Genomic DNA, 22,921 nt, shown 5'->3' on the forward strand with positions numbered 1-22,921 from the left:
GAGGAAGGAGGCAAGGGGAAAAGAGGGAGAGGGGGAGAAGGAAGAGGATGCAAATACCACAAGTTCTACTTCCTCACCCACAGAGTGACTAATGCCTAGCTGTCATCCAGGCTCAGCCACAGAGACAAGGGCAGAGCCTCTCTCACGCATGGATTTTGAGTTACTAATGACTTAAAAGTTGGATCAGACTTTTCAACCCAAGAGCTCCTTCACAATATGGGAATGATGCCTTTTTCTGAGAACTTGGTGCTCCAAGAGAAAACTATATAAGATAATGCATAGTTCTGCAGAATTCTGAGCAAAATTTCAGTCCATCAATGACCTCTGTAAAATGCAATCGTGTTTAACACAATTAACTAATGTGAACTGTGTCGCCTCTAAACAAAGGGAACTTTAAAAGCAAGCCCTGCCCTGGTCACGTGCAGAAGAATGCTAGATCATTCAAGAGTGTGCTGTGCATGCTCCTTCCCATGATCCTCTTCTGGAACTCTGCTATTCATTTCACTTACATTGCTCCTGTTGGCATATACAGTATTTTACTTCGCTATAGCAATTATATTAACAAAGCTTTGCTTCTAAGTGACAGGTAATAGCATTTGGTAGATTATACAGTAGCAAATATGAAGGGTGACCGTTATTTTAAGTACTAGGTTTTCGTGTGGTTTAGATGGCGTAAGAAATCATGCCGTCGAAAAGAGCGTGCTTACCTTGAGCTTGTGATGGAGCCGCTGCAGCTCCTTTTGAAGAACTTTATTTTCATCGTAAGCCTCGAATGCTCTTTTCCTTTCAGCGAGGAGCTGCCGCTGGAAACTGTTCGTGCTCAGCTCCAAGTTCTTAGATAGCTCCTGTGTAACAACAGCAAAGCTGACTCAGCAGGGTCAGACCACATTCTGGTAACGCTGACCAGACTTTAAACCAGGCTAAGCTTAGTGTTCAGGAGCATAACACAAACCAGGAAACGGGCTCACGAACAGTAGGAAGATGCCTAGATTAGTGATCCTTCCCTGCTTTTCCTGATGATGGGTAATCAATCCTTACACATCTGCTTACAGCGCACAGTTGCAAGAGCTCCCAGAGTGCACTGCTGGGCAGTAAATACCAAGGTGGATGAGAGCAAACAGCACAGGTATGGAGCTGCACTGGATCGCCCTCTCAGGAAACTAGCTGTCCCCATGGTCTCTGAACAGGCCTCATCATGGTTATGAAGAATTCAGATTAAAATATTTAATCTTCAAATAAGTTGTTATTTGCCTACCTTCTAGACGTAAAACCTCACATAAAAAAGGAAATAAAAGGCAGTTACAGTCTCGCTATCATCATGGCTGGCATCTCAGAGGTGCAGCGTGCTTTTTCCTCACCACCATAAAAAAACCAAACCCACAGACTTTAGTGCCACAGTCCTTTAAGATGGCATCACCTTCCATGTGGTAAATCAGCACACGTTATTTAACCGGATTGTGCTGTCCCAGTTTTTCTGTGCTTCTGGTTTTTCCCATAGTGAATATACTAGAATAAGTAACTTAAAACATAAATTAAAATTTCTCCAGGGTAATGTTAAGAAATGAAATTTCTTGGTTCTCACTGAAAGAGAAGAGGAAATACAATGCTATTTTGGGAGAAACAACTTATCTGGTTTATATCAATACAGAAACATATAAGTTTCATCTATGTATATACATATATATTTATAAAATTCAGAAAGAAACCAAACAGCTTAGTTGTTAAAAAAAAAAAAAGGTAGAAGAAACATCTGACCAGTAATTTATCAAAGAAGACAGAGATATATAGGTACCAAACACAAGGCCCAGAATCCTTAGCTGTGAAGGAAATGCCAAGCCAAGCCACAATGAAGGAATATTACCTATCTGTTAGAATGCCTGAAACTAGGAAGTCAAACTGATAATGGTTCACAGGGATCAACAGCTTCCAATATCAATCACTGTGAGTGGGAATGTAGGGTGGGGGTTTTCAGGACAAAAGTAAGGGCTCTGGTGGCCCCAGCCAGGTAGGTGCCTTGGCTTGACAACTTTCTTCAATATGTCAATTAAGGAGTTAATGATGAAAAGCAGAGAAAAATAATTTATTCAGCGTGACTGAAAAAACAGCTGGCCAGGTAGACATCGTGGACCTCAGAATGACCTTAAGGAAATGATATTGCCTGTATTCCAATGGACAAACTTGGGTTAGTAACAATGATGCATCTGAGAAACGCAAAATTAAAGATGTTCTAATCTGAGCCTGGTGGTGCATGCCTGTAATCTCAGATATGGGAAGGCTGAGGCAGTAGGAGAATGAATTGAAAGCCACCCTGGGTTACATGGTATGATTCTCAAAAAATCCAAAATATAGCAACAAAGACATAGTACTAAGCTAAAATGTTCTACATAGGTCAGTACTGTATTCACAGCAGGCTGGATCTTGTCTTACAGGAGGATTAGTATAATAAAAATTAAGTCAACAGAAATAACAAACAAACAAAACCGTACTGGGGACAGTGGAATAAAAGAAATTACTATATACATGTAAATCCCCAAACTGGTATATTTAGGGCTAAGGGGCATAATACATATAACTTCCCCTCAGAAAGTCAATCTGTTAGCACATGCGACACAAAAAGAAGATGGGATCCCAAGACTGCATAATACAAATCAAACATTTTAAATGTTTACAATAGGTGAGTTGGTAAACTATTTAGTATTCATTGTAGCATTTGAGATATGCAACTCTACTTAAGCTTGAAATATTTCTACAAAACAGGTAGCAAGAAAACTGTGCCCTTGATTATTTTGGGGGAAAATCAGGAAGTCATTAAACTGAAGAAAGAAACACAACACGGGTAAAAGGGGTGATGAAATCTGCTCAGATCCAAATGACCATGCTGTCCAGCTGGAACCCAAGTGAGACCTAGGAAAACCAACATCCAGAGGGAAGACAAAACATTCTCAAAAAAGATGACAAAGTTTACAACCTGGTCCTTCCTGAAAGAAAGTCTATTTCATGAAGGAAAGTCAACTCTGAGCAACAGTGACAAGCTCAGAACAATGGCAAACCTGGAAAGTGCCAGGGGTAACCTAAAAATGAGATCAACTATCTGAAGTTGTACACTCAAAAGTTTAGAACCCTTGCAATACCTCAATTTCTGTGACTGCACAGATATTTCCTTGCCTGGGATCAAGGAACCTTTCAGCCAAGGACAGCAGAAGGAACTGTACCAAACAAAACAAACAAAACACCTTCGAATTCTGCCTCTCAAAAGTCCAGAGGAACTGGCTGTAACCTCACCTCACATATGCACAGGAGATGAACTTAAGTGGAAACCAAAAGCCAGAACAAAGAGGAACCGTGAGGTGAATGAGTGAGGAAAGCCACAGCTAGCACTCTGGGGCAAACAAAGATTCTAGCTGTGCTGGAGATGAGCAGGGCTCCAGGTGAGACAAACTGCAGGGCCAGGGCTCAGAAGTTCAACAGGTGTCCATGGCTCTTCTTGTCTATTGATCAGGACATAAACCCCACTGGCCACAATATTCATATACTGCAGGACATGATCAAGAAGCCAACCCTGAGAATCCAAGTCTAAAAGGAACTATAGTACAAACTGCAGGCACAGAGAACATAGTAGCTGAAATTACAGTTTAAAAATGTTCTCTAAATCAAGGGTGAGTAATAGACATCTAAGTAAAAGAGTCATTCAGAATTTCAAATAGACATGACCAGAAAAAGAATGTCCTCAAGGCACATTATAGATAAAATATAACAAAGACAAACATCATAACTCTCTGCAGAAAGCCCAAACACCACAGAAAAATGTACTGTTGTATCTGAAACCCAAGAGTAAACAACTGCTTATAAAGGCTACCATGCAGACCCAAGGTGTTCTTTAATATAAAGGAAGTGCTTTCCAAAGTAAGCACAAACTAAAGCAATTCATAACTACTAAGCTAGCATTATAGAAGATAGTTTACAATAGAAATAGGCTTTTAAAATGAGAGTAAGGAAGGAATCAAGCATATTTAACTCAGTATTTGGCAAATTTCTACAATAAATAAAGAGAGCAAAGAACAGTGAAAACAAAAGAACACAAAGAAACCAACAGAAAAAGAATCCAACAAAGTTACTCTCAAAGCAAATGACTCTCTTTCAGACTAGCTTATGAGGTGACAAAATCCAACTTCATTGGCAAAGATACACACACCGAAAGGGGATTTATCCAGCACACAGAATCTGTAAGCAAGCAGGAACAGGTGGGCTGATGCATGATAAAACAGGCTTCAAGACAGCATCAGAGGCAACGAAGAAGACCGTATCCTTAGCAAAAGGAAGCATACACCAGGAGGATATAATGGCTGTAAACATACATGCACTGCACATCCTTACACTCAGTTCTATAAACAGATAAAACAATGACCTCATCAGACCAACTCTCACCAGTGAGCACGTTATCACGACAAAGAAAAATTTCTAAGTTAAGATGGACCATAGGGAACAGACTTAACAGATAATCTGTGGAACATGCATGACAGCTGTGAACATACTTTCTTTTCAAGAGGCCATGGAACAGTCTCCAAAATAGATCAATTTTAAGCCATAAGATAAATTTTACCAAATATCTAAAGACTGAAATAATTTCTTATAAAATTAAAAATCAATAGAAAAAACACAGAAAGAACCAAAGACAAGGTATACATGCACAAAATTTCAAAGAATAATTTTAAAACACATCTAAAGGGGTAAAAAGCAAGCATGCAAACACTGAATGGTCGGTCACTCAGTCACTGAAGAAATCAGGGGGAGTGCTCAGAATCAAATGAAAGCAAACGTGCAACTTACCAGGTAGTTCTAGGGGAGGGGAGCATTACTGCAATACAGACCTACATTGAAAGAACCAGAGAGGGCTCAAATAAATAACCTACTGAGAATACCAAGGTCTTAGAAAAACAAGAGCAACCCAAACCCCGTATTAGAAGGTGAATGGAAAATAATGAAGATCAGAGGGAAAAAATCAGTGAAACAAACTCTAAAGGAACAATAGCCAGGCAGTCCTGACGCACACCTTTAATCCCAGCACTTGGGAGGCAGAGACAGGAGGATTTCTGAGTTCAAGGCCAACCTGGTCTACAGAGTAAGTACCAGAACTCCCAGAGCTATACAGAGAAACCCTGTCTTGAGAAAAGAAAAAAAAAAGGAAACCCTGTCTTGAAAAATGAAAACAGAAAATAAAGGAAGAGAGAAAGAAAGAAAGAAACAAACAAACAACTTTTAAAGGAATCAGTGAAACAAAGTTAGCTGTCTGAAAAGATACATAATCAGCAATAAGGAGAAACTCTTAGCCAAAGTGCACAGAAGTTGGGGAGGGGAGAAAAAGGGGTAAAGGAGGGAAAGAAGAGGGAGAGAGAATATAATAACCCAAATTAATAAAATTAGACATGAAAAGAGGATGTGGCAACAGATACCAGTGAAATCCATAGGATCTTTACTTGCTATTTTGAAAACTTCTAGTAAATTGGAAGCTAGAAGAAACAGTTCCATGTCTAGACTCATAAGATCTGCTGGAACTGAATGAAAGTGATACCCACAACTTAAGGGATCTAGAATAAGCAGTAAGGTGGAAGCAGCAATGGACTATCTCCCAATACACAGAAGCCAGTATTGATGGAATCACTGCTAAACCCTAGTGACTTTCCTGTGACAACACACCTGACCAAAGCAACTTCATTTAACCAAGGGAGGGTTTAACTCACAAGAGATACCTGTGGCCCATGTGTACTACAGCACTATTCCTAACAGAACTATGGTTCTTTGAGAATTTCTTTTTCTTCTTTTCTTTTCTTTTCTTTTCTTTTCTTTTCTTTTCTTTTCTTTTCTTTTCTTTTCTTTTCTTCTCTCTCTCTCTCTCTCTCCCTTTCTTCTTTCCTTCCTTCCTTCCTTCCTTCCTTTTTATTTTTTTATTTTTTTATTTTTATTTTTTTTGGTTTTTTTCGAGACAGGGTTTCTCTGTGTAGCCCTGGCTGTCCTGGCACTCACTTTGTAGACCAGGCTGGCCTCGAACTCAGAAATCCGCCTGCCTCTGCCTCCCGAGTGCTGGGATTAAAGGCGTGCGCCACCACGCCCGGCTTTCCTTCCTTTTTAAATCAAATATAGTCTAACAGAAGTCAAACTGAAAAAGGAAACATCAGTTGAGAAAATGTCTCCATCAGATTGCCTAGTAGGCAAAAGATCACTGACTATTTTCTTGACTGATGATTTGCTATTGTAGTTGCCATCCCTGAACAGCTGGAATAAGAAATCAGTCTGCACAAGATAGTAATTCTATTCCTTCTGTACCTGCCTCCAAGTTCATGTTTGATTTCTTATCCTGACTACCATTCATAATGTACTGTAAGATATAAGATGAAATAAACTCTTTCCTCAAAAAAAAAAGATCAACCTAAGTGCTTGTCAAGAGATAAAAATATAAAGGAAACAACATAAGACATGCATAACATATACACACATCATATACACACATACATATTCCATTACACACAGACATGTATTGAAAGAGGAAAAACTGAACTTTTCCTGAACTCTCTTACCCCTCCCATCCAGAGATTGTTCCCGGAACACTCCTGAACTTTTTACCCCAGAGTACCCCCTCCCAATTGAAAACTGTTCCAGGAACATTTTTTAGATAAGGGTCTCCTGGAACAAACCTAGTCCTACCCCTCCTAACTGAAGACTGTTCCAAGAACATTTTTGAGATAGGGGCCTCCTGGTACTACCCCAGAATGTTCCAACATTGCCAAGATATAGAACACGACCCCTTGGTTACGAAAAGCCCCTGGAAAGTCCCTTAGAATAACCCTTGGCAGAACCCCTTAGTGACGTAAATTTGTACTTTCTCCACCCTGTTCCCCCCTTGCCCTTTTCTTATAAAAGCCTGTAAAAAATTTGGGCTGGTCGTCGAATCTCCTCTGCACCATGCTGGGTGTATGAGTTTCGACCCCAGAGCCTCTGGTATATGTGCTTTTTATGTGCCTTCTTGTTGTTGCTGTATTAAATCTTACTCTCTACATCTTAAGTTCGGTCTCAGTGTCTTCTTGGGTGCGCGGCTGTCCCGAGGCTTGAGTGAGTGTCTCCCTTTGGGAGTCTTAGAGTCTTTCATTTGGTGCATTGGCCGGGAATCAGCACGTCCACCCAGAAGTCCTGAACCCACTCAGAGGTAAGATTTTCTATTCTGTCTTGGTCTGGTGTCTGTGTTGTCTGTGTTCTGTTTCTGGAGACCAGGTAGGTCTCAATCTGGAGGCCAGGTAGGCCGTTCTGTATCTGCGATCGCAGTTTCGGTTTTGCGTGACGCTCTGTGCTCAGTACGAGCACCAGAGACCGTGCTCCGGGAGAGAGAGCGTGGGGTGGATAGGGATAGACGTGTCCGGTGTCCACCGTCCGATCGCCCTGGGGGACGCCCCAGGAAGACAAGGGGAGGGCCAAGGACGCTTGGCGGACCCCTCAGAAGGCCAAGAGACCATCACTTTGGTGGAAGGTCTAAATCGGCCGGCCTTGGAGAGGCCATCTGATTCTGTAAGTTGCCTGTGGGCGACGCGAGGTCGCCGCCGTTTTTGGTTTCTTTTTTGTCTCAGTCTTGTGTCTGCTCTCGTTGTGTCTGCTATTAATCTAGAAATGGGACAATCTGCCTCCTCTCCCCTGTCTCTAACCCTGGAGCACTGGAGAGAGGTGAGGGTCAGGGCTCACAACCAGTCGGTAGAGGTTAGAAAGGGTCCTTGGCAGACTTTCTGCACCTCCGAATGGCCGACATTTGGAGTGGGCTGGCCACCAGAGGGTGCTTTTGACTTGTCACTAATCGCCGCCGTCAGGCAAATTGTTTTCCAGGAAGAAGGAGGTCACCCTGATCAGATCCCCTACATCGTGACTTGGCAGAATCTTGTTCAGTTCCCACCTCCATGGGTCAAGCCTTGGATTCCAAATTCTTCAAAACTGACAGTCGCAGTTGTCCAGTCCGATGCAGCCAAAAAACCCGGTCCCTCAGCACCCCCCAAGATTTATCCAGAGGTTGACGACCTCCTCTGGATGGACTCCCAACCTCCTCCTTACCCCCTGCCCCAGCAGCCGCCAGCGGCCGCCCCGCCACAGGGACCGGCGGGGGGAACTAGGAGCCGCCGAGGCCGAAGCCCTGGGGAGGAAGGGGGGCCGGATTCAACAGTTGCCTTGCCACTTAGAGCACATGTGGGAGGGCCAGTGCCAGGACCTAATGATCTCATTCCTTTGCAGTACTGGCCTTTTTCCTCTTCTGATTTATATAATTGGAAAACTAACCACTCTCCTTTCTCAGAAAACCCCTCTGGGCTTATTGGGCTCCTTGAGTCCCTTATGTTCTCCCATCAACCCACTTGGGATGATTGCCAGCAACTTTTGCAGGTCCTCTTCACCACGGAGGAGAGAGAAAGGATCCTGCTGGAAGCCAGAAAGAATGTCCTGGGACAAGATGGGACCCCCACTAATCTCCCCAATCTCATAAATGAAACCTTCCCCTTGACTCGTCCTAATTGGGACTACAATACTGCGGAAGGTAGGGAGCGTCTCACGGTCTACCGCCGGACTCTAGTGGCGGGGCTCAAAGGGGCCGCACGGCGACCTACTAATTTGGCCAAGGTAAGAGAGATCCTTCAGGGTCCAGTGGAGCCGCCCTCTGTTTTCTTAGAACGACTAATGGAGGCTTACAGGAGATATACACCGTTTGATCCCTCTTCAGAGGGTCAAAAAGCAGCTGTGGCTATGGCTTTCATTGGTCAGTCTGCCTCTGATATTAAGAAAAGGTTGCAGAGACTAGAGGGGCTCCAAGATTATACCTTACAGGATTTAGTGAGAGAAGCTGAGAGAGTGTATCACAAGAGGGAGACAGAGGAAGAAAAACAAGAGAGAGAAAAGAGAGAGCTCGAAGCGAGAGAAAATCGGCGTGATCGCCGCCAAGAGAGAAACTTAACTAAGATTTTGGCCATAGTAGTAGGTGCAAAAGGGGCAGAAAAAGACCAGTCAGGGTACCTGGGCAACAGGGCAAGAAGACCTCTAGGAGATCAGAAACCTCCACTTGAAAAAGACCAGTGTGCATACTGTAAAGAAAAAGGACATTGGGCCAGAGATTGCCCCAAGAGGAAGCCAAGAGAAAAGAAGGTGTTGACTATGAAAGAAGACTAGGGGAGTCGGGGCTCGGACCCCCTCCCTGAGCCCAGGGTAACACTTTCTGTGGAGGGGACTCCTGTTAATTTTTTAATAGACACAGGAGCAGAACACTCAGTTTTGACTAAACCGTTAGGACAATTAGGAAGTAAAAAGACTATGGTAATAGGAGCTACTGGCAGTAAATTTTACCCCTGGACTACTAAGAGAGTTTTGGAAGTAGGAAAAAATCAAGTAACTCACTCTTTTCTTGTGATTCCTGAATGCCCTGCGCCCCTTCTGGGACGAGACTTGTTGACCAAACTTAAAGCTCAAGTCCAGTTCACCTCAAAGGGACCAGAAATCACCTGGGGAGAGACCCCTATAGCATGTTTGGTTTTAAATTTAGAAGAAGAGTATCGCCTCCATGAGCAGGGTCCCAAACAACTGCCAGACCCTGAATGGCTATCCACTTTTTCTGGAGTTTGGGCTGAGCAAGCAGGAATGGGATTAGCTAAACAAGTACCACCGGTCGTGGTAGAGTTAAAAGCCGATGCCTCCCCCGTCTCGGTCAAGCAATACCCTATGAGTAAGGAAGCTAAAGAAGGCATCCGGCCACATATTCAGAGACTGATAGAACAAGGAATTTTAGTGCCTTGCCAATCCCCTTGGAACACACCTCTCCTGCCAGTGCGGAAGCCTGGGACTAATGACTATCGACCAGTGCAAGATTTAAGAGAGGTTAACAAGAGAGTGCAGGACATTCACCCTACTGTTCCAAATCCTTACAACCTACTAAGTTCCCTCCCGCCAGAGCGGACTTGGTACACTGTTCTGGACTTAAAAGATGCCTTTTTCTGCCTTCGATTACACCCTAATAGCCAGCCACTGTTCGCTTTTGAGTGGAGGGACCCAGAAGGAGGATATACAGGCCAGCTAACCTGGACAAGGTTGCCCCAAGGATTCAAGAACTCTCCTACTCTTTTTGATGAAGCACTCCACCGTGACCTTGCGCCTTTTAGGGCGCAGAATCCTCAGATTTCTCTCTTACAGTATGTAGATGACTTGCTGATTGCAGCCTCAACTCAAGAACTGTGCCTTGAAGGAACCAAGAGGCTCCTGAATGAACTGGGTGAGTTGGGGTATCGGGTATCGGCTAAGAAAGCCCAGCTATGTCGCACCGAGGTGACCTACCTAGGGTACACCCTCCGGGAAGGAAAGCGGTGGCTCACCGAGGCCAGAAAACAGACTGTGATGCTGATCCCAACCCCTACCACCCCGCGCCAAGTACGTGAGTTTCTGGGGACGGCGGGCTTTTGCAGACTCTGGATACCAGGGTTCGCGACACTGGCGGCCCCTCTATATCCACTTACTAAAGAAAAAGTCCCATTCACCTGGACTGAGGAACACCAAAAAGCCTTTGACAGCATAAAAGCAGCCTTGCTTGCAGCCCCCGCCCTGGCCTTGCCAGATTTGACTAAGCCTTTTACCCTATATGTTGATGAGCGGGCTGGAATAGCCCGTGGGGTCTTGACTCAGACTCTGGGGCCCTGGAAGCGGCCAGTGGCCTACCTATCTAAAAAGCTCGACCCAGTTGCCAGCGGCTGGCCCTCCTGCCTGAAGGCCATTGCTGCAGTAGCCCTGCTTGTTAAAGACGCTGACAAGCTTACTCTGGGTCAGCATGTGACTGTAATCGCCCCCCATGCTCTGGAGAGTATTGTACGTCAGCCCCCTGACCGGTGGATGACTAATGCCCGGATGACCCACTACCAGAGTTTGTTGCTAAATGATCGAGTAACTTTTGCTCCACCTGCCATCCTCAATCCTGCTACCCTCCTTCCTTTGGCGGACGACTCCACTCCTGTACATCAATGTGCTGATGTCCTGGCTGAGGAAACTGGAACGAGGAGAGATCTAACTGATCAGCCTTGGCCGGGTGTGCCTGCCTGGTACACAGATGGCAGCAGCTTTGTGGTGGAGGGAAAAAGGAAAGCAGGAGCGGCGGTAGTAGATGGAAAACAGGTAATTTGGGCGAGTGGTCTTCCAGAAGGAACTTCGGCTCAGAAGGCTGAACTTATGGCACTAACCCAAGCCCTGCGGTTGGCTGAAGGTAAGGCGATTAACATTTACACTGACAGTCGTTATGCTTTCGCTACAGCCCATATCCATGGGGCCATCTACCAACAGAGGGGGCTACTTACCTCGGCAGGGAAAGACATTAAAAACAAAGAAGAAATTCTAGCCCTCTTAGAGGCTATACATATGCCAAAGAAAGTGGCTATTATCCATTGTCCGGGCCACCAAAAAGGTCAGGATCCTGTGGCCCAAGGAAACCAGATGGCTGATGTAGCAGCAAAGCAGGCAGCTCAGGGGGTGATGGCTTTGGCAGGAAAGAGTGGGCCCTCGTCAGGACCCTCACCAGTGACTCATCCTAATTGTATATTCTGTCAAAAGCAAGCTGCTCTAGAAAAAGCAGTCTTGGTGGAGGGAGGCGAGCCCACGCCAGAACCTCATCAAGAAGCACGCCAGGACCAAAAAGAAGAATATGATATCAGGGAGCTCATCTGGACTGCGGACCAGCTTCCCTATTTTTCCCAAGCGCGTATCAAGCTACCTGCCAAAGAGGAAAGAGAGTTTGTCCAGAAACTGCATCAATTCACCCATCTAGGGGTTGACAAACTCTTGAAACTTATTAAAAATTCCAGATATCAGATCCAAGAATTAAATACGGTGGTGCAACAGGTAGTAGAGTCCTGTCGAGCTTGTGCGCTCACTAATGCTGCCCGACCCTATAAAGAACAAGGAAAGAGACAACGAGGGGATCGCCCCGGAGTTTACTGGGAAGTAGATTTCACTGAAATTAAACCAGGAATGTATGGTAACAAGTACCTGCTGGTATTTATAGACACCTTTTCAGGATGGGTAGAGGCCTTTCCCACTAAGTCTGAAACTGCTCAGGTAGTAACCAAGAAGATCCTTAAAGAAATCCTACCCCGGTTTGGGATCCCTAAGGTAATTGGCTCAGACAACGGGCCCGCATTTGTTGCCCAGGTAAGTCAGGGACTGGCCACGCAATTGGGGATTGATTGGAAATTACACTGTGCTTATAGACCCCAAAGCTCAGGACAGGTAGAAAGAATGAATAGGACTCTAAAAGAGACCCTAACTAAATTAGCTATTGAGACTGGCGGTAAAGACTGGGTGACCCTCCTTCCCTTTGCACTTCTTAGAGTCCGAAACACACCTGGACGTTTCGGTCTCACCCCTTATGAAATCCTGCATGGGGGACCGCCCCCCTTGACTGAGTCTGGCGGGATATTGGATCCCAGTGTTGACTCTTCCTCACCCTCTGCTCTGTTTACCCATTTAAAGGCCTTAGAAGTTGTCAGAACACAGAACACATAAGCAAAGAAGCTTATGCACCAGGGACTACAGCAGTGCCCCACGGGTTCCAAGTTGGAGATTCGGTCCTTGTCAGACGACATCGCACCGGCACTCTTGAGCCTCGGTGGAAAGGACCATATCTGGTACTGTTAACAACTCCAACGGCAGTAAAAGTAGACGGAATCGACGCCTGGATCCACGCCTCCCACGTCAAGAAGGCTCCTAGCCAGGGTAGAGGCAACCATGAAGACAACTGGACGGTGGCAACTACTGACAATCCTCTTAAACTTCGCTTGTGTCGCGGGCGCCACCCTAAGCCTAGGGAACCACAACCCTCATGCCCCAGTTCAGCAGTCTTGGGAAGTGCTTAATGAAAAGGGAAACATTGTGTGGGCAATCACTGCAGTCCTTCCCCTTTGGACTTGGTGGCCTGATCTCACACCTGACATCTGTAGATTAGCAGCAGGATCTCCCAATTGGGACCTCCCCGATCATACTGATCTTGTTAAACCACCCCCTGAACAGCAGTGCGTTCCGAGTGGGATAGGGAGCAACTATGGATGTTCAGGGCAGTTCTACCGAGCTAATCTTAGAGCTGCACATTTTTATGTTTGCCCTGGTCAGGGTCGGAGCGGAAGGCTTCAACAAGAATGTGGAGGAGCATCAGATTATTTTTGTGGTAAATGGACATGTGAAACGACAGGGGAAGCCTACTGGAAACCTTCCTCTGACTGGGACCTAATCACGGTAAAACGAGGTAGTGGTTATGATAGGCCAGACCAAGGAGAAAGGAACTCCTATAAATATCCAGAGAGTGGGTGCGCTCTTAAAAACAGCCCCCCAGGACCATGCAAGGGTAAATATTGCAACCCCTTACTTATAAAATTCACCGAAAAAGGGAAACAAAATCGTTTGAGTTGGTTTAAAGGAAATAGGTGGGGTTTGCGCATATACATTCCACCAAGAGACCCTGGGTTCATTTTCACGATCAGATTAACAGTGAGAGACCTAGCGGTAACCCCCATAGGGCCCAACAAAGTTCTTACAGAACAGGGCCCCCCAATAGTACCAGCTCCCCCACAAGTCCCGGCTGTACCAGCTCCACCAACTCCACAGCCCAACTCAGCAAGACCTTCCCTAGGAACTAATACTTCCCTCATGAGGACGACCTTAGTTTCCCCATCGCCCCTAGACACAGAGAGCCGTCTGATCAGTCTAGTCCAAGGAGCTTTTTTGGTGTTGAATAGGACTAATCCTAATATGACTCAATCATGTTGGTTATGCTATGCCTCTAGGCCCCCTTATTATGAAGGAATTGCTCAGATCAGGACTTATAATACTACTTCAGATCATTCTCAATGCCTTTGGGGGGAAAACAGAAAGCTGATTCTGGCAGCAGTTTCAGGAAGTGGGCTCTGTTTAGGCCAGGCGCCTCAGGATAAACGGCACCTTTGTAATCAGACCCAGAACATCCAGCCTAGCAAAAGTGGTCAGTATCTGGTGCCCCCCATAGACCCAGTATGAGCTTGCAATACCGGTCTCACTCCTTGTGTATCTATATCTGTTTTTAATAGTTCCAAAGATTTCTGCATTTTAGTTCAACTTATTCCTAGACTCCTGTATCATGATGATAGCTCCTTTTTAGACAAGTTTGATCATCGGGTCCGCTGGAGAAGAGAGCCCATTACCTTAACACTGGCAGTACTTTTAGGATTAGGAGTAGCAGCGGGAGTAGGTACAGGGACCGCTGCCTTAATTCAGACCCCCCAATACTATGAAGAATTACGTACAGCTATGGATATTGATCTTAGAACTATAGAACAGTCTATAACTAAATTAGAAGAATCTTTAACTTCCCTGTCTGAAGTAGTGCTGCAAAACAGGAGAGGATTAGACTTATTATTCCTTAAAGAAGGAGGACTTTGTGCTGCCCTAAAAGAAGAATGTTGTTTTTATGTTGATCATTCAGGAGTGATCAAAGACTCTATGGCCAAACTTAGAGAACGCCTAGATATGCGTAAAAGAGAAAGAGAAAGCCAACAAGGATGGTTCGAAAGCTGGTTTAATAAGTCCCCTTGGCTCACCACCCTCCTCTCCACCATAGCAGGACCCTTAATTACACTTATGCTTTTGCTTATTTTTGGCCCCTGCATATTCAATAAGTTAGTAGCTTTTATTAGAGAAAGAATAAATGCAGTGCAAGTTATGGTATTAAGGCAACAATATCGGGTCCTCCAGGAGGCCAAAACCCCGCTCTAAGATTAGAGCTTTTTACTAGAAGAAGGGGGGAATGAAAGAGGAAAAACTGAACTTTTCCTGAACTCTCTTACCCCTCCCATCCAGAGATTGTTCCCGGAACACTCCTGAACTTTTTACCCCAGAGTACCCCCTCCCAATTGAAAACTGTTCCAGGAACATTTTTTAGATAAGGGTCTCCTGGAACAAACCTAGTCCTACCCCTCCTAACTGAAGACTGTTCCAAGAACATTTTTGAGATAGGGGCCTCCTGGTACTACCCCAGAATGTTCCAACATTGCCAAGATATAGGACACGACCCCTTGGTTACGAAAAGCCCCTGGAAAGTCCCTTAGAATAACCCTTGGCAGAACCCCTTAGTGACGTAAATTTGTACTTTCTCCACCCTGTTCCCCCCTTGCCCTTTTCTTATAAAAGCCTGTAAAAAATTTGGGCCGGTCGTCGAATCTCCTCTGCACCATGCTGGGTGTATGAGTTTCGACCCCAGAGCCTCTGGTATATGTGCTTTTTATGTGCCTTCTTGTCGTTGCTGTATTAAATCTTACTCTCTACATCTTAAGTTCGGTCTCAGTGTCTTCTTGGGTGCGCGGCTGTCCCGAGGCTTGAGTGAGTGTCTCCCTTTGGGAGTCTTAGAGTCTTTCAGTATCACATATACACATACACACATACTATACATACATACACACACATCATATACACACATACATACCATATAAACACACACATATACATACATATATCATTATGCATATATATATCACATATAAACATACACACACCATATGCACATATACCATACACATACACAAGCACACATACCATACACACATACCATATATATACATACATGCATACCATATTATACACACACACATACATACACATACCATTTACATACATACACACATACCATATACACATATACCCATGTACCATAGAGTATTATTTAGCTGAGAAGAAAAAAGCTCTGTCATTTTCAGAAAATTCAATGGAAGTTATCATGTTGAACAAAATAAGCCATGCACAGGAAGACATGTACCATGCACAGGAAGACATGCACCATGCACAGGAAGACATGCACCATGCACAGGAAGACATGTACCATGCACAGGAAGACATGTACCATGCACAGGAAGACATATACCATGCACAGGAAGACATGTACCATGCACAGGAAGACATGTACCATGCACAGGAAGACATGTACCATGCACAGGAAGACATGTACCATGCACTCTCTCACACATGCAAAAACAAAAGCCCATCATCCCCAAACCAGAATAGTGATCACTAGGGATAGATGCAGGAGAGAGATGGCTCTGGCAATCCATGTAATGAGCCTATATGGAAATACCACACGAATCTCATTAGCATGTACAATTATATGTACTAATAGTGATAGATACTAACTTAATGATGGAAATATAAAACCTGAGGTGGAATGAACAAATATGAATTACTCTGAAGGACTGAAAATGGAATACAAGCCATCAGTCTCTAAGTGTTAAATGAAAGGCATAATCAGCAGTAACAGACAAAACAAATACGAACTTTGAAAGAAGCGTTCAATCCAGAGGCATAAGAGGTGAAATGTGTAGTAAGGAGTGACAAGAGGATCCCTTATACATCATTCTACAGACTTTTATAGCCTTGAGTTTCATAAACTGCACAAGGACAGCTTAGAATAAAATAAAATCATATGTGAACACTGACATAAAACTCTCCAGTATTAGCATAAAAAACTAAGCAATAGGTAAAACTGCATCAAGCAAAGTAACATTATCCCCTAATGTATCTCAATAAATCTAAATGTATCATACTAATGAAACAAGAATGCATTAACCATTCCAGTGGGTCAGGCAAAGGCAGGGATCCAGGCGCCTGCTAAGATGCAGTTATCATGTCAAACAAAAGCCCAGTGCCACGTTTCCTGCTATGCATGAGTTTCACGCCCAGAGAAAGATCCAGAAGGGTGCTTAAAAGTGGTGATCTCGAGGTGATAAGACTATTTCATTTTCAGAGGGTTTTCCTCTTTTTAAAAGTGAACAAGAAAAAAAAAACCACGAAAAATTAAAAGACCAATTCTAAAGATGTGCTTGAAAATAAACGGGCTAGGCTGGAGACACTCCTCGTGGCTTCAGTAGAATAAGCCCTGAGGAAGGATACCACAGGGCACTTGATTAACATGGTTGTCTTTTTCAAAATAAGTCCAAAGGCAAAAGTAGATAAGTAAGTAAATGTTTCAGATATTCTCTTCTGTTGTACAATATTATGTGAAGGGGGAAATGTCTTTAAAATGTAAAGAAATTAAGTGGAAACCAAATCTCTGACTGGTAGGATGTTGGAGACTTTCCCCATTGCTTCTTAATGAATTTCAAAATGTCTTTAAAGAAACAAACAAACAAACAAAAAAAATTAAACATTTAACTTTTCAAAAGCCAAGTAGTCAGAATCCTAACTCTTTCAAGAGACAGATGGCGTGGCCACGGCTCAACAGCTCCCCAGCAAACTGAAAGTGGCTGATTTTCTTCGGTTTATTCCTTCCTCCTTAACAAAGAGGAATATCCTTAAACACCAATTGAACACCACTGGGGACATCATTGGACCAACATTCATTTAAATGGGTCTCCATGTCATCTGAACCACTCACTCTTCAGTGTTGCTACAGCTCAGTTCTGAGGCCTGACCCTCACCTCACCAGCCCACCCTACAGGCTGTCACTTAGGAGGACCCTGGCAAGTGACAAGGCAATGTCAATGATTAGGAAGCTCTTCCTTACAAACGAGTGGAAATCAGTCGCTATGTAATGTTCATCAGGCTAGTACTGCACCAAGAAATGACACTCCACCCCAAAGTGTTTCCTTTTCCGTGCCAGTGAAGTGACATTTTTCTCTTAGTCTGATCATTTCTTTCTAAAAGAGCATTACATTATTATTACATGTGTTACACGTGTACAAGTACATGTGCCACAGAGCACATGTGGGGGTCAGAGGACAACCTATGGGAGTCGGCTCTCCCCTTCGGCCACATGGGTCCCTGGGGTTGAACTCAGGTCATCAGATTTGGCTGCAATCACCTTGACCTGCCCAGCCAACACAAAGACTGGCTCTGTTTCAGCATGTCTTACAAGACTGGCTTGCTGTTGCTGCTGCTGCTGTTACTCTTTTAACTTCCTAGCTGTCCTGTTTGCTCTCTCTGTCAGCTTGTTAATATTTTGTACATGTTACCATATGTACTCTGAGCAGTAAATTAAGAGTTAACAATACCTCCTACCCCACGGTTATTCCTATCTCTAAATAACTGCCTTTGTTGGCACTTTAAGAAGTAATACAGCCTTAAAAACTAAAATATGTTCCTTAGTAGAACCTGAACTATTCAGCCAGAGGTTCCACAATAAAAACTCACAAAGTTAAAGTTTTTTTTTAATATATATATAAATGAAAATGTAATAGTTAACCTTTACCAAGTTTTATGATCCTGCTTGGAGCCAAATTTTGAGCCATAAGGATATAGTCCATTTTGAGCTCACTATCTTCAAACTAGCTATCCTTCACATTTCTGCACCTCTCACAAATGCCTCATGAATCCATTTAGTCACTCGTTCACTCCAGAAACATTCCTTCTATTCCAGAAAACATATCCAATACCGTGAGCACAAAATCAAATTAGGCTGGTTCCTGACATTTAGGAATGCGGTCCATTGATAGCTAAAGGGGACAAGACCTAACATGCCATGCAAAGCAACACCTAGAAACATCTCCACGTTCCCAGAAGTTGTGTCTGCACCAAGCATGGCTACAGGGGCAGATCTGTGTGTAAAGTCTCCTAATGGTATGTTCAGTTAGTTCATGTCTCTAGCAGCCTTATTTATAATAGCCAGAAGCTGGAAAGAACCCAGATGCCCCTCAACAGAGGAATGGATACAGAAAATGTGATACATTTACACAATGGAGTACTACTCAGCTATTAAAAAGAATGAATTTATGAAATTCCTAGGCAAATGGATGGACCTGGAGGGCATCATCCTGAGTGAGGTAACCCAATCACAAAATATCTCACACAATATGTACTCACTGATAAGTGGATATTAGCCCAGGAACTTAGAACACCCAAGATATAAGATATAATTTGCTAAACACAGGAAACTCAAGAACGAAGACCAAAGTGTGGACACTTTGCCCCTTCTTAGAATTGGGAACAAAACATCCATGGAAGGAGTTACAGAGACACAGTTTGGAGCTGAGACAAAAGGATGGACCATCTAGAGACTGCCACATCCGGGGATCCATCCCATAATCAGCCTCCAAACGCTGACACCATTGCATATACTAGCAAGATTTTGCTGACAGGACCCAGATATAGCTGTCTCTTGTGAGACTATGCCGGGGCCTAGCAAACACAGAAGTGGATGCTCACAGTCAGCTAGTGGATGGATCACAGGGCCCCCAATGGAGGAATTAGAGAAAGTACCCAAGGAGCTAAAGGATCTGCAACCCTATTGTTGGAACAACATGATGTACTAACCAGTACCCCCCAGAGCTCGTGTCTCTAGCTGCATATGTATCAGAAGATGGCCTAGTCGGCCATCAGTGGAAAGAGAGGCCCATTGGTCGTGCAAACTTTATCTGCCTCAGTACAGGGGCCAAGAAGTGGGAGTGGGTGGGTGGGGGAGCAAGTGGGGGAGTGGGTGGGGGAGCAAGTGGGGGACTTTTGGGATAGCATTGGAAATGTAAATGAAATAAATACCTAATAAAAAAAAACAAAAAACAAACAAACAAACAAAAAACATGACAAGACGGGGAATGCCTCAGTCTGTACAGTGCCTGCTGCATCAGCCTGACGGCCTGGCCTGGCCTCCCCGCGTGCCTAGCACAGGACTCAGTGAAGAAACAATGTTATCAGGCAGTTGTCAGGGTACACTATCGTATGCGGCAGGAAGGAATGTCAGCATCCACTGCAGGGCTTGCAAGGAGAGACTCCTTCCCAGCAGGGACTGCCTCTCCGGAGCGTTCCACAGCCTGAGGAAGTCACACCTCACCTCATGGCAAGCCTAGTCAGTGTCAAAGCCCTCTTGTAACAGAAGGTAAAGCCTCTGTCCTTCTTCAGCTCAAAAACTCTTATGTAAACAGTAACACAAAACTATGAAATGAAAGGTTTTCATGGATCCTCCAAACATTACTGTAGAAGTCATGAAATATATATGTATAATATTTAAATTTACATATACATATATATGTACACACATATGTGTGTATGCATATATATGTGTATGTATGTATGTATATGTCCTGGCCATTTTTTAGAATTGTTTTAGAGTAAAGATTCGCAGCAAGTTGAGTTTTCTTTCTCCAGCACAGATGTTTTCAACATTAGCAGTTTTTCTGTCATTTGATAACATTTGATAACAGTTACATAGTTTTATGAAGGGACAGCTATGGAGGGATGGCTCAGCAGTTCAAAGCACCTACTGTTCTCTCAAAGGCCTAGAGTTCAATCCCCAGCACGCACAATGGATGCTTCACAGCTTCCTGTGACTCTAGTCCTCCTCTGGATTCTGCAAGCACTGCACTGACGTATCTACATACCTCCGCTCATATATACCCAAAATTAAGAGTAAACTCTTTTAGAAACAACAATTTTAGTCAGAGGAAATGAAAGGATTCCCAACCTAAAAGTATTTGAGGCACATGAAAGGCTTACAAATTCTAACTTCATGGCCAGTGAGATGGCTTAGAAGATACAGGTACTTGGTACCAAGCCTGATGGCCTGATGACCCAAATTCAATCTCTAGAGTCCATGGGGGAAAAAGGAGAGAACTAAAACCCACAAGTCATCCTCTGACTTCCACGAGCATGCCATGGTGTGCAAGCCACTGCATAGACAGAGACATTGATATGGATGCATGCATGCACACATGCTTGCACATGCACTTAAACACAATAGATGATAGAGGATTAAGATAGATAGATAGATAGATAGATAGATAGATAGATAGATAGATAGATAGATTAGATAGAGGATTTAGATAGGTAAATAGATAGACAGATAGACAGACAGATAGATAGATAGATAGATAGATAGATAGATAGAAGGATGGATAGACAGATGATTGATAGACAGACAGACTGACTGACAGGTGACTGATAGATGTGATAATAAGAATGAAGTATGACTTAGACTCATCAGATCCCAGAGCTTAGGCATCTCAGGAGCCCCATCATTTGATTCCTCAGATGTGCCTGGGGATTAAGACAGGAGTCACAAAACAAGAGGGCAGGGCGATGATAGCAGAGGTAACCTGGTGACTTAACGTCCATTATTGCCTTAATTCACTCCTCCAGTTAAAAACAGCACAGAAGGAGGTGAGGCGAGGGGGAGCTTCTGGATTTGGGTTCAGACAAGCAGAACCACTTTGAGAGCAGAGTCTGGCCACTAGAGGGAGGTGAGGAGAGAGGAGAGAAATGGACCTAGCTGGCCAGAGAGAAAAGGGAAGCAATGCTCAATCTGTCCTTGCTTCCAAAGACCTTTTATTGAGCGGCAGAACTGTTCTAACAAGAGTCTACTCAAGGGCACCCTGGAGCAAAGGGAAGCTGAGCAACTTTCTCTTATAGGAAAAGCTACCAGACAAAAAGTCTACCCAGGTTGTCTTTCCCAGAGATAAATACTGAGCTCCACAAGAGCAAACTGCTTCCTAAATGTCACCAGCTGCTTAAAGACAGAGAGGCCATCGCAATAGTTTCATCATGCTGTCATGACAAAGTAACTTACTATATGTTAATCTGAAGTGAAAAGTAGAGTTGAATTTTCATACTAAATGCACACCTTACAGCTTGCTGTAGTTCTTAAAAAACAAACAAACAAACAAACAAACAAACAAACTTATGTACATGTGATTATAGTTCATCTTTTCATGAAGGCTGGAAGACAATTGTCTGTTTGATGACTGTGGATTCCTATAGCGGTCATAACCCCTGATTTTCTTTCAGGACAGACTGTTGGTGCCTGCTGTGATTATTCTGCTACTACAGCCTTGGTCAGGAAGGCACTCAAAGTCCAGAGAATATCAACATAAGTTTTAGAATAATATTAAAGAACATCTACTTGTTTAAAGTGCTATTTAAATATGACTCTGTTTTCTAATTACTACAAACATCTGTGTGAGGCTGAATTGGCTGCATACTTATCAATCATAATAACATATTGCAGTAGACTGAGTGCAGAAGCAGAGCTGAGGACCCAGCTGTCCTCTACTGAGTCAGACATTAAAGAAACTTACAAATATATAATGCGAACCAATTTCATCCTGAATCATTTCAAGTTCTGAAAAAAATACTTAAAAAGTTAAAAAAAAAAAAAAAAGATTTATTTAGCCAGGTGGTGATGGTGCATGCCTTTAATCTCAGCACTTGGGAGGCAGAGACAGAGGAAGGCTGATCTCTAAGTCTAAGGCCAGCCTGGTCTACAAAATGAGGCCCAGGACAGCCAGGGCTACACAGAGAAACTGTCTCAGAAAACAAAGCACTAACAAAGAGATTAATTTTTATTTCATGTGTCTAGGTGCTTGCTCATAGTTAGGTATGTGGGTTTCCTCCTGGCCTGTGGAGACCAGAGCAGGGCACTGTAACTGGGGTTCCAGGTGGTCGTGGGCTGTCATGTGGGTTCTGGAAACTGAAACAGGGTCCTCTGCACGAGAGTCCATGCTCATAACCACTCAGCTAGCACTTAGCCTGAAAACACTGGATGATGTAATGGACGCACTTATTTATCCTGGCTTAAATAAGTTAAGAAGCACTTTAACTGATAAGTTGTAATCCTAATGTGGCAAATACCAGTAGAGAAACCCATAAACAAAAGCTTGGTTGGAGAAGGGTTGCCCACAATGTTTAAGGGTTTGAGAACCACTTCATCCGAAAACTGAAGCAGGTTTCTGTGCTTTCAAATCAGGTCTTAAGTATTAAAATTTGTATTAACACATTAAAGAACATAAAAATAGTATGTTATTTTAAGGAGACCATTCAATAAATTGCTAAAGCCTGCTGTTCACAGTACAGGGACTAAAGAAAACAACAAAGAGCTGAGATGCAGAGGGGTGACTACAGCCAACACAGTGCAGAGGGGTGACTACAGCCAACA

General features: G+C 43.7%; 1 protein-coding gene across 3 annotated transcripts in view; it reads right to left on the bottom strand.

The window, feature by feature from the left end:
- Positions 1-22,921, bottom strand: part of Lca5 (lebercilin LCA5) — a 57,575-nt gene that overhangs the window by 7,561 nt on the left and 27,093 nt on the right. For all 3 annotated transcript variants that reach the window (XM_085827782.1, XM_029481114.2, XM_085827783.1), the window contains exon 4: positions 708-845. In XM_085827782.1, coding sequence (XP_085683908.1) covers positions 708-845 — 138 coding nt within the window. The remainder of the gene's footprint in view (positions 1-707; positions 846-22,921) is intronic.

This window comes from Mus caroli, unplaced genomic scaffold (assembly GCF_978045245.1).
Source record: "Mus caroli unplaced genomic scaffold, Mus_caroli_1 scaffold_11, whole genome shotgun sequence".
NCBI lineage: Eukaryota > Metazoa > Chordata > Mammalia > Rodentia > Muridae > Mus > Mus caroli.